Here is a 13,295-nt window from a genome sequence, read left to right on the forward strand (position 1 = left end):
TGGAAAAGCTCATTGCAGGAAAGTGCCCAGCAGCTCAGCAGCACCCCTGATGAAAACAACAGAGAAGGAACTGACTCCAGAAGCGGGTGCTCTGCTCTCTCCTGAGGCCTTTGCTACCTGAGCATCCTTGTGGATGGGGCCAGAGGGCAGGAGGATGGGAGGTGTTACTCCTGGTGGCTAGTCTATTATCTAGGCCAGAACGAAGTTATTCAGGCATGCGAGGACAAAGGGAAGAAGCAACACAAAGAACTCAGGGCACTCTTAATGGAACCTTTTCCTTCTGCCACAACTACACCACTTATAACTATATGATTCCTTTCACTGCCAACAGAGAATATCTTTTTTTTTTTTAATCAACATTTTCCTTTAAAGGCAGTAAGCTTTTCTACATTCTACTCTAGTTTAAACTAGTTTGGTTTCTTTTTTTTTTTTCCTTGAGATTTCTAAGAGTTGGCAGGACAGGGCAGGAGAAGAGCTAGGCCTCCGTCCCCAGGGCACCTGCTGCCTGGTCTTTGGAAGGAATGTTCTGAGAGCAAGCACATTGGTAAGCCCTCTAGAATGTCACCTGATTTACAGTGTCCTCTCAGAGAACAAAAATAAGACCACATTAGACTTCAGGGTAAATCTTTTTTAGGCCACTCTGGCAGAGAACGTTTCAAAGAAAATGAAAGTCAGCAGTTCACGTGGTTGCAGTGCAAGGTGGGCCAATCTCCTGAGACAGGCAAGCACCTCCAAGCCCTGATGCCGGTCCTGGGGGAAGGCCTCACAGTGACATTGCCCAGAACACTCCGTGTTCTAAAACACTTCCAAAACCAGCACTTGGAGCTCTAGCAATGATTCAAGGTGGCCACAGAATAGGAGGATTTAGTTATCAAAGCAAACAAGCTGAGAATGCCTAATTTCCCATATCCACAATGTGTGAAAATATAAGCCTTGTGCAATTAAACAGCTACATGGTCACACACAGACAGCTCTGTCCTGATGGGAAAGTGGATCAGCACTTACAAAAATGCACCATGATGTGTATCCTAAAATAACCCGGATCAAGAATCCAGAAAACTGGGTGGCAATTATACAGTCTAAGATAAGGAGGCAGAGGAGAGAAATCTGGATTCTGTGAACTTGTGACATCAAAGTGAAAATGTTAGTCGCTCAGTCAGGTCCAACTCTTTGCAACCCCATGGACTGTAGCCCACCAGGCTCCTCTGTCCATGGGATTCTTCCAGCAAGAATACTGGAGTGGGTAGCCATTTCCCTCTCCAGGGGAACCAAGGATCAAACTCAAGTCTCTTACACTGCAGATAGATTCTCACCCTCTTGGTAAGTATCTTTCTTAATCTATATGCACATCTGGTTACCCAACAACTATTTATTCTCCTTGCATGTAAAAAAGAAAAAGGCCTTTTTCTTGATATCATATCATATCCCACCCCTACTGGCAGATTATGCAAGGCAAGGTAATCTTTGAGAAATAAACTCATCTTTCTTGACTAGCTAACTGCCCCAACTGTGTGTGTGTGTGTGTGTGTGTGTGTGTGTGTGTGTGTGTTATTTCTGTGCAAAAACCTAAAGAAAGGGAAACAGGGACCTCATTACACTTGGGTGTACATGGTCTCTCCAGAGGGATCACTACCTAAAATGCAGGCCATTCTATTCACTCTGCGTCTTTTAATAATAGTTCTTTGCTCCTTAAAATAAATAGAAAACTGGCACCCTGGTGATAGCTGGCATCACAACTGACAGTATCTTTTCCCTATGTATCCACAAGTAGAATTAAACACAAAAGTAGTTATAATAACCACCTGAAAACTATAATAATCACTGACCAAATCAACTAGCTTTGTCCAAAGACTTAAGGGTTAGCAAGAGATCTTTTTGAATTTGTTTTGAACCTTCAAGTCTATTCCTCCTATGTTTACTTTCCCTGGTGGCAGCCCCCATTGGCACCCTCCCTACCCTCCTGCCATTATGAGTTACAGCTGCTGAGCCCTCAGTTGGCAGAGAAGGGAAAACTGTGGCAGAACCACCTCTGCGGTCCTCAGGCCATTGATCTCAAGCCCAAGAGAAAGAGTGCCAGTTCCCTTTGGGCAGCACAACGGAAAGAACATGAACTCTGTGTCTCTTGCCATGCTGCCACACTTAATTGTCATATGACTATTATGACACAAAGGACCATTTCAACTTTTTAAAAATTAACTCTCATTATATATGACATTTTTCTTCCTTAAGCCTCAGTTTCATTATTTGTAAAATTAGTATTATAATAATAGTGGTAGGAGTGGTGGCAGTAGTAATAATTATAAAAACAGTGATAATGACGAACACCTACTTCACTGGGTTTCTGTAAAGATTAAATGAACTGACTCGTGCAGAGTACCCAGCAGAGCGCCTGGCATCATGGTTTCAAGAGGTGCTGAGGGGCATGCTGCAGGAAAATCACACTGACTCATCGGTGCAGTCTGTCTGCAGAAGTGTGCTGGGTTCAGGTTCAGTCAAGAGGCAGACCAGCTTTCTAAACTAATTACTTGCTCTCAAGCCCCTTACTCTCATTCCATAAATGAAAAAACAACCCTGCCCACCCAGGGACTGCTATGAGAATCAAATGAAACACCAGGCATGAAAGCATTTGAAAACAATAAAAATAAAGTGATATTATTATGTTTAGCCTCCACCCAAGGCTGTCTGCTTCTCCATTCCAAACCAAGTATTAACCAGCTAGTATTAATACCTCTGCTTGCTGTCCTATGAACCCAAAGAGTTCAAAGCTTTCTTAGCAGGAAAATAGCTCCAACTAAAAACATCACTATTCTCCTGTGGACTCTACCTGGAATTCCAGGTACATCCAAAAAGATGAAAAGAAATGTGTCTGCTCAACAGAAATATGTGTTTGGGTTATGGGCAAGCCTCCAAAAGGATACATCTAGGCACCAAATGGCAACTGCGGAATGAGGAACATAGCCAACCCCTCCACACTCCACTGGCACAGAGGCCAGCAGCGTCTCTGCAGAGCTCCCCTCAACAGCACCCCTTTGTCCTGACACAAGGGACCAGTAAAACACAGACAAGTCCATCTCTTTCTCCCAAACCGATTTCCCTGAGTTCTCCCTGCATGCCTCTTTTTCTCGTTACCAAGGCTTCTGGGAACACAGCCCTACCTAACGCTGGCCAGCCACGGAGGCAGCAGTTAATATTTTTTAAAGATGTGTAGTGGAACCGTTTTTAAAGTGAAAACTTAGTGAAGCTTAAGCCCACAGGAGCAAGCATTTGCATCTTTTAACTTTCCATTTTCTTCAGATACATTCTAGGATGGAAGATAAGATAAAACTGATGATAAAAGCCTAAGGTAATTTCTAATCAGGTGGCATTAGGGTCCCTACAAAGCTCTTGTTCAAGACCATGGCCCTCCCTCCACACAATGCTGTACAATAACCAAGGAACAAGGGAGGGAAGGAAAAGTGCGAGTTTTGTCAAAGCAACCACTAACACCGGGATGTGGCTTGCTTCCTTCACCCTCAGCCACAAGCAGAGAAGGAAGGCTTTCAATGAAGGCCCACACGCAGGCATCTACTCTTCCAGCTCGGGCTCATTTTATGTGCTGTGCTGTGCTTGTCTCCTCCCTGGCTACATATCTAAAGGAAGCCTTCACCACTTCTGCTGGCAAGAACTCGATAACAGAGCTTCACAGCCGTGTCCGCGGAATCAGAATACAAACAAAGAAGGCTCATTACGCGAGGGTCCTTTCACTCTGCTGACTTACATACGTCTCCCCTAAGAACAAGGGGGTTTAACCTGGTTCCAGGATGCCTCATTGGTGGCTACTCATCTGGTACTGAACCGATCAAGTGAAGAGGTTCCTTCATTCCACACTGAGGGCTCTCCCACATAGAGGCTCTAGTGGACTGGTGGATGGGCTGGATTCCACAGCCAGACCGCCAGGATTCAAGTCCTCACTCTGCCACTTCTTAGTTATTGAGTCTCAGTTTTCTTGTGAGGAAAAATGCAGATGATGATAATAATACTAATACCACGTCACCGTGTTCTTTCATAGAGACAAAATGAGCTGGCAGAGAGCAAGCCTGAGCTAAATGTCAGCCTATGACGTGCCAGGCACTGTGGCCTTTGTGGCCAAGGAAGCCACATTCTTAGCCTTACTTTCTGAGGCTGCAGTTTGAATTCTAAGATTTGACAATGCATGCTTTTGACTACAGGGGGATGGAAGAAGAGAGAATCCAAACCTCAGAATGAAATCCACAGCTTTGTTCTGACATTTAAGGTTCTCTATAATCCACCCCCATCCTTCCTTCTAAACAGACATCCTCTACATCCCCAAGCAGCTGTCTGGGTCATCTGTTCCTTCAAACAACATCAAGAGCCTTCCTGGCAGTCTAATGGTTAAGACTCCACATGTTTATTGCAAAGGGAGCAGGTTTGATCCCTGATCAGAGAAGTAAGATCCCATATGCTGAAGGCAAAAACAGACAAACAGAAAAAAACAACATCAGACACCTAAGTGCCACTGTTCTCCCCCTCTGCTCACCCTCAGTGCCTTCCCCTTTCTTAAGTCATCCTGGTCTTCAAAACATAGCTCACGACATAGACTTCTACAGAGCCTTCCCTGGCTGCTCTAACCCACCCTTCTGACCCCTCTGAGGTCATCTGGCTTTTACTCACTATGCATTGATTATTTTGTTACATGGTTATATTCTATATGCCTAACTAAAGTACAAGCAACTCAAAAGAAGGATGAATCTTACATCTCTTTGTATATCCCTAAGTGCTCTGTCTCTGCAAACCATTCAATATCACGGTAACCCATGTCTATGCCCTGACTAGTAATGCTGAAGAAGCTGAACAGTTCTTGAAGACCTACAAGACCTTCTAGAACTAACACCCAAAAAAGATATCCTTTTCATTATAGGGGACTGGAATGCAAAAGTAGAAAGTCAAGAAATACCTGGAGTAACAGGCAAATTCAGCCTTGGGTACAGAATGAAGCAGGGCAAAGGCTAATAAGAGTTTTGCCAAGAGAACACACTGGTCATAGTAAACACCCTCTTCCAACAACACAAGAGAAGACTCTACTCATGGACATCACCAGATGATCAATACCAAAATCAGAGTGATTATATTCTTTGCAGCCAAAGATGGAGAAGCTCTGTACAGTCAACAAAAACAAGACCAGGAGCTGACTGTGACTCAGATCATGGACTCCTTATTCCCAAATTCAGACTTAAATTGAAGAAAGTTGGGAAAACCACTAGACCATTCAGCTATGACCTAAACCAAGTCCCTAATGATTATACAGTGGAAGTGAGAAATAGATTTAAGGGACTAGATCTGATAGACAGAGTGCCTGAAGAACTATGGATGGAGGTTCGTGACACTGTACGGGAAGAAGTGATCAAGACCATCCCCAAGAAAAAGAAATGCAACAAGGCAAAATGTTTCTCTGAGGAGGCCTTACAAATAGCTGTGAAAAGAAGAGAAGCCAAAGGCAAAGGGGAAAAGAAAAGATATACCCATCTGAATGCAGAGTTCCAAGGAATAGCAAGGAGAGATAAGAAAGCCTTCCTCAGTGATCAGTGCAAAGAAATAGAGGAAAACAATAGAATGGGAGAGACTAGAGATCTCTTCAAGAAAATGAGAGATACCAAGGGAACATTTCATGCAAAGATGGGCACAATAAAGAACAGAAATGGTATGGGCCTAACAGAAGCAGAAGATATTTCTCTTTTTTCCTCCTACTTTTTAATGAGATTTTAATTAAGATCACTTTTAGTGTACCAGCTAAAAGGCAAATAACTTTTCAATCATGAGACAAAGTGAAACTGCTGGCAGAGAGAATGGGCAGTTCAAATTCACACACCAGCATTCAAAAAAACTTTCCCTCAAGATATCTGCAACAAGGGGGGCATTCTTTCTGCTTTCCAATCTCATAAACCAAGTTTTGCAAAGTGACTTCCACTCAGTCTGCCTACATATGACTCCTCGTCCGAGTCAACTGAAGCTTTAATGGTGGTCCAGCTTCTTCAGTACACCACAGAGGTGAATAGCAGAGTTGTGACTAAGTGAGCTCATAAACTAAGAATATCCTTATTCATTGTTAATCTATAATTGTAGCACACTCAGTGCATGCTTATTATTATCACTCTCATGCCATCCCTAGGGTCGCACAGAGTCGGACACGACTGAAGCGACTTAGCAGCAGCAGCAGTATGTCGTCTGTATGTGCAAGTCAACAGTCAAAACCAAGAAGCTAATCATTTTTGAAGTCAATGTGTGTCTTCTTAAGGCCAGCCAGTTTTCAGAACTGGCCCAACAAATTAGCTCTAATATAGCTCATTACAAAGGAGACACAAAGCAAATTATAACAAAACAGAGCAAATTAAGTTTCTAAATTTGTTAAGTAACCCTGACTACCTACACTAAGATGTTGATATGAGGGATCTGATACTCTTATTTAAGGAACAGTATTCCAACCAAACCATTTGCTTCTTCTCATCTACAATCTCACATTCTGATGGCCTCTAGGAAGCACAGTATATTTCGGTACTTTTTAATTTTTCTATTTTGTTTTGTTTCTGACCACACCACGTAACTTGTGGGATCCCAGGTCCCCAACCCAGGCCCTCAGCAATGAAATTACAGAGTCCTAATCACTGGACTGCTAGGGAATCCCCTCTGTAGTTTTTAAAAAATTACATCCTAAAAATATCTGAAATAGGCAAAATTAAACGTTTCCTAAGTAGCCTGTGCTAGCAGTGTCACCTCTATACAAAAGATCTATTTATTTTACAATAAAGAACCAAAGGGCTTTCTTGAAATTCTTACTTAGGACAAGAAAGTAAATGTAATCTCTGCATGTAACAAACTTAAGTGGGTTTAAACAATATATTTGTTCTCTAGCCACCTCCATACTGAAGGTTAGTTAGTATCTGCGTCACCAACGTTCAAATATCTAGCGCTAACGAAGAAGGCAATGGTACCGCACTCCAGTACTCCTGCCTGGAAAATCCCATGGATGGAGGAACCTGGTGGGGTCCAGTCCATGGGGTCGCTAAGGGTCAGACACGACTGAGCGACTTCATTTTCACTTTTCACTTTCCTGCATTGGAGAAAGAAAGGGCAACCCAGAGAATCCCAGGGACGGGGGAGCCTGGTGAGCTACCGTCTATGGGGTCGCACAGAGTCGGACACGACTGAAGCAACTTAGCAGCTTAGCAGTGTAGTAGGATATAATATAGGCAAACACATTGTGTATCTGTAGAGGAGTCAAGTATTTTATTCCTTGAAGAATGTAAATACTCAAGCTCTGCATAAACATCACATATTCTAAATTTTTCTAGACTGAAGAAAAATATATCCAAAAGAACATAATGAACATGCAATTTGTATTATGCTACTTACCTGCAGTTGCTAAGCAGGAACTCATTAAGGCAAACATGACAATCACACAATGAGAAGTCATTTTTATTTCTCCAAAAGTGTGTCCCATTCAGTCACCTCAGCCTGTAGTTCTTCAGATTATTGACAATCGTTGCAAATCAAAAGTGGCTTTAAAATCTTTCTTTCCAATTTTCAAATTGCCTGTAAAAATACACATTTTAAGAAGAAAACTTAATGCAGGAATTTCTGTTCATAAGTACATATTAAAGTAAAATGAAGAATTCCTATAAAGTATAAGAAATTTACTTTAAAAGATGACTAGACGGCCCTCAAGCAAACTGGGGGGGAGGGGGAGCAGTAATTACCAAATAAAGATTTTTACAGCAAATACTTTTGCAAATACATGTTTGCTTTGATGTTTTAAATCTTTGGTTTTATAGTAAAGTTTCAAGAGTATAGAATAAAATCAAGGTACACTTAAACATAACATCATCAGTTATGTTGGAACACTAATCAATGACACTTAATAAGTGAACTTCAGCAAAAAAAAAAAAAACCAACTCTGATTAGAACTCAATCTAAGATGCAAACCATTATATATAGCATAGATAAATAACAACATCTTATACAAAGCATATATAAAAATATATTTTATATTTTTTAATTTTTATTTTATAAATTTTTATATTTTATATTTTTATGTTTTTTATCAACATCCTATGATAAAGCATACTGGAAAAGAATGTGAAAAAGAATATATCTGTGTATAACCAAATCACTTTGCTATATAGCAGAATTTAACACAAAATTGTAAATTAATTAGAGTTCAATAAAAGTTTTTTAAAAGAACTCAGTCTAATGTTATAGTGACAGACCTGTCATAAAGATCAAATTAAAACATTAATCTAGAATCAATCTGAAAACATAAGGAACCATTAAAAAGCAAAATTCTTATTTCAACTGTTCGCCAACATTTTAACATGTGAAAACTTGTCTCTCAACTCCATCTGAGACTATCTGGTTACTTGACTAGAGGATCCAAGAGGCTTTTTAAAAAATTTTCCTATCTAGAGCCTTGAAATGACAAGTTTTGTGAAGGTGGGATTAACTGGAATATCCTCCAATGACCCTAAAAATTACCTCATTTAGACACTGCAACGTATTGATAAATTTTCCAACCTTATCTCCCTGAGTCTGGAACAACCCATAGAAGCTGCAATTCAACAAACATTTATTGAGCACCTACTATGCTCCAGGTGTTGCGTAAGGACATGATTCCTGGTGTCAGGAATAAAAATTATCTGACAACTGGATAAAACTATGACGACTCTGCCTGATCTAAGCTTCAGACAGGCAGGATCACAAGTTTCTAGGATCCACCTCAAACAGCTAGAGACCGCAGCCCTGTTACCCAGAGCCGGAAAAATGCATCCCCAGAAACAGCATGCTACCTTCAGACACAAAGCTAGTTCAGGCACTTGCAGACACAGTACAAATACATAAAAACAATGGCAAAACAAGCTTGAATTAAATGGTTTTAATTCACTGCATCAAGTGTGAAGTAGTAGCAATACTAATAGCCTTGGAGAAGGAAGGAAATAGGGTGACTGGGGTACAGTGGTAGGAGAGGGCGGAAACCTTTTCAGTGAACTCCCTTTTGGGTTTTACAAGTATTACCTACCCAGCAATAACAATAAAGTTCGAATTTCAAAGATAATTTTTATATATGCTTTAAAACTAAACTATTACATATGCAGGAGGCACTGTGGTCCAATCTAGGTAGGAAAATAGTTTTAAAAACCTAGTATGAGTTAAATACAGATTAGAGTAGCAGTAAAAGGTCTGCATAGGTGTGAATCCACTCTGCCACCTCCCAAATGAGTGATGTTGACCTGGACACTCTGCATGGGTGAAACTATCCTCCAAACTATTGTGAGGATTAAATGAGTTAACATAGGTGTTTAGAACAGTGCCTAGCTCATAATAAGCAATGAATAAATGTTAGCTATTATTATCATTATTGGTCCATTCCCTTTGAGGTATATTTATACCAAGAAAGAAAAATTAGGGTATAGCTATTTACATAATTTTTAGCTACTGAAAAATCAGTTTAACTTTTTGTTTACTGCAAAATAAACATTACAATGGACACCAAAAGGAGATAAGCTAAAGAGCAGATCACTAAGAAAACAAAGTTATCAAGCAAATTGAGGCACAGTTCACTGGTGGCACAATGGTCTTATCTCAAAAACTGACTAAATTATAGACATAACTCTGGACACCATAAAATTGTTTCCAATCACTGCTTAAAGTGATTGCCACCATAATTCCGCATCACCTCAGATGTAATGGAAGTCTCCTCGGTTACCTTAAAAATCAATGACCCAAAAGAAAAAAAAAATCAATGACAGCAAAGAGAATTTGTCCCTATTTTTTTCCCTTCAAAAAATTAGATTTCCTGAATGGATGGATAAGGAAAACTCTAGAAGAACATGTTATTTCAACAATTACTAAAAAGGCAACTTTTATAAAGCAAGACCCTATAAAGAGATCTCAGAAGATGACTTCCCAGAGGGTTTTTATGGTGCACACAAACTACATAACCAGCACGAGGCTTGTAGGAATATTTAATAAACTTGTGTCACCCCTCTGCCTTCAGCTGCAGAGGGTCTGTGGGGCTGTGCACATTAATCCAGGGCTTAAACCAAGTCTGAATGAACCTGGGAGAGAAAGGCAAACGGTTCTATTAAAAAAATATAGACTGCAAATTGCTGACAAGAATATTGGGTAATTATTAAAACGCAGCAATTACAGATATAATAGAGCCAAGCTAAACAGTTTGATGCCCAAAGGCAAACCACAGCAAGTTTACACCGGATCTTAAAACATCTCTGAGGAAGTCCAAGACAAGTTGAAACTAACACACTGCTGCTTCAAACAAAGAAGGAGCTTTTTTTCTTTTAGCTTAAAAGTACCTCCACAATGTAACTTGTTCAAAAGAGAAAATAAACTGCAGAGAGTTTTTGTCTAATCTTCCCAATGTGGTGACAGGATCCTAAGGCAGAGGGGAATAAAAAGGGAAGTGTGTCATTCCATTCATTGGAACTCCAGTTTTGGCCAAGACTTGCACATATCAGCAGCTGAACACACAACCTGGGGATCAGTTCCCTAACTAGGAGAACACAGGATGATCAAAAGCTTCGTAAAAGTCACAGATCTGGAACAAAACTAGGGAATTACCAATCCTTTTCTTTCTCTGAGGTTATATCACACTCCATCTGCATAGATCAGGGACTCAACCACCCTGGTTTTCTGACCTCTCTGTATCTCTTTGGACTTTAAGAACAAACAGCTTTCTTTTGATATATAAATAGGGTGCTCAAAATCTTAAAAGAACAATTTGAAAGATACTGTGAAACAGTCATTTTGCCCACATTTCAAAGTAATGTATTCCATTCAAAGGGTACCAAAACTTATAGTATCCACAAATGAACAAAAAATAATTCTGAGTGAGACCTTAATGGAGTTTTTTAAAAATGAATGTGATACTAATTCTTCTAATTTCCCCTGAGTCTATTTCTAAGGTCATTAAACTTAGTGCATTGCCCCACATTCTCTAGTGATACAACGAGTTCACAGGGAAAGACCAGGAATAGCTGAAAACCCCTACCCAAATGAGTCCTGAAATACATCATGGTTTTTTGAACCAATATTCAAAAGGAATTGATTGGGAACTATTGGTATTCCCTGGGTTGATCAGGAATTTTTTTAAGTGCAAACCTTGCTCTATCTTAGAGGGAAAACGTGGTGAAACAATGCCTGGCAATAAGCTAACAGCCAGCAAAAAAGATTACTAACTTCCCCTTAGATACCTAACACAGTGGCTAAGAACATGAGGTTATTCAAAATTGGAACCTACAATTAGCTTCCACCCAATCAATTTCTCAATTATGAGAATTAGCCTGCTAAAGATAACATGAACAGCTTTTAAACTTATACGAGCTCAACAGAATTCATGGATGAAGGGAAGCCCAATCTCCAAGACCAGCACTTGACCAAAATATTAACAATAAGACAGAGTCAAGACTAGAAACAGGGTCTTCCCATGACAGCACTCTATCTTGAAGTTCCAGGTCAGTTGCCACAAACTAGTAACCATTTTCTCTCCCTCAGTGCTCAATCTCTGGAAACAGAATGTTTTCTCCAAGAGAAAGGGAAGCCTGCCATAGCTGCCATCAGACATCGGTACTTCCATGTTGACACGTGCACTTTGCACAAATCATTACTGATCACAAACTAAGACTTAACTTCAGGACTGTGGGTGGTGGTCATAATAAATAAACAATCCTTGGTGATGCTATATGACTCAAGTTCTTTGAAGATAAAGCACAAATCTTTGCATTGTCATATTTTAACACTATGACTGTTCAGCCTCCAATATGGAAAATATTCAACAAATGTGAAGATCTTAAAGATGTGTATATTGAGTGGAATAAAAAATGACCTATTCCCTAAACCCAAATAGTAAGTAACACCTGATTTTCTGGTCCTTCAGCATGAAAAGGTTTTCTAGCAGATCATTAAAATGTTTCTAGTCTGCCATTTAAGTGAATTTTTTGGAGAAAGGTATACTGTTAAGTCTGCAAATGGTTAATTAAAAGCTGGTAGAAGAACTGCTCTGATGGATGTTATTCAGGGGACTTAGAAAAAAGGCAGGATGGATGACATCAATATATAGCTTGGCAGCCTGAACAGATACTATTGTTTGATGACACTTGGATGCCCTTTAAGACCTGTACACAGAGACAGCAAAACCACCTTACTGAGTCACAGCAGCAACTCTCCCATTTCTCTACAACACAGAGAAACTGGCTAATCCCAAATCCCCATTTTCAGACAGACTTGGCACAAAGAGGGGAAAAGCGCTGGATGTGGATAAGAAATCTTTGGAATTGCATCCAAGTATAATCAATATTCAATATTTACTATGAGGAGCCGGGCACTGTTAAAAATATCAAAGATATAGCAGGGATAAAAGGAGCCAAAAATCCTGCCTTCATGGTGCTTATATTCTAGTAAAGGTAACATTATCTACTACATTAGGCAAGAATTTAATTTCCTGAGCCTCATTTCTCCCTTCAGTTAATCTTTATTGCTTATTCCATGCCAGGCAATGGGAATATAATGGCCACACAAAGAGACATATTCTTTTGCCCTCATAGGCTTAAAGTATGGTGGGATAACCAGCAAATAATCACCAGAAAATGTAATTATAGGCTACGATAAGAGCTCTTTAAAAAAGTATCACCACTTGAAGGATAAGTAAAGATTTAAAAGCTCTGGTGAAGGATAACATTTCAGATAAAGGAACCATTACAAGTCACTGATGCTGAAGGGAGCTTGGCTGCAGAGTCAATAGGAAGGGAAAGGAACAGGTTCAAGAAAGAGTTTAAACAGGAAAGCGGCATGATCCCAGTAGGTTTTTAAAGTTTCCCTGGTACGGGCAATGTGGAAAACACTATGCGGGTGGTTTAGCTGCTCAGTTGTGTCCAACTCTTTGCGACCCAATGGACTATAGTCTGCCAGGCTCCTCTGGCCATGGAATTTTCCCAGCAAGAACACTGGAGTGGGTTGCCATTTCCTTCTCCAGGGGATCTTCCTGACCCAGAGATTCAACCTGCATCTCCTGCACTGCAGTGGTCTCCTACATCTCCTACATTGCTAGTAGATTCTTTACCACTGAGCTACCCGGGAAGCCCATGTGGAAAACAGCTGGAGGTTTCCCAAAACACTGAAAACAGAACTACCATATGATCCAGCAATTCCACTTCTGGCTTTATACCGAAAGGAAGTTAAACCACTGCAAAAGAGATATCTGCAACCCCATGTTCACTGCAGCATTATTTGCA

General features: G+C 40.2%; 1 protein-coding gene across 3 annotated transcripts in view; it reads right to left on the reverse strand.

Annotated features, from left to right (window-relative positions):
- The window catches only part of TGFBR3 (transforming growth factor beta receptor 3), a 185,886-nt gene that overhangs the window by 154,114 nt on the left and 18,477 nt on the right, over positions 1 to 13,295 (reverse strand). For all 3 annotated transcript variants that reach the window (XM_018045754.1, XM_018045753.1, XM_018045752.1), the window contains exon 2: positions 7,408 to 7,587. In XM_018045754.1, the coding sequence (XP_017901243.1) occupies positions 7,408 to 7,495 (88 nt within the window). In that variant the 5' untranslated portion in view covers positions 7,496 to 7,587. The remainder of the gene's footprint in view (positions 1 to 7,407; positions 7,588 to 13,295) is intronic.

This window comes from Capra hircus, chromosome 3 (assembly GCF_001704415.2).
Source record: "Capra hircus breed San Clemente chromosome 3, ASM170441v1, whole genome shotgun sequence".
Taxonomy (NCBI): domain Eukaryota; kingdom Metazoa; phylum Chordata; class Mammalia; order Artiodactyla; family Bovidae; genus Capra; species Capra hircus.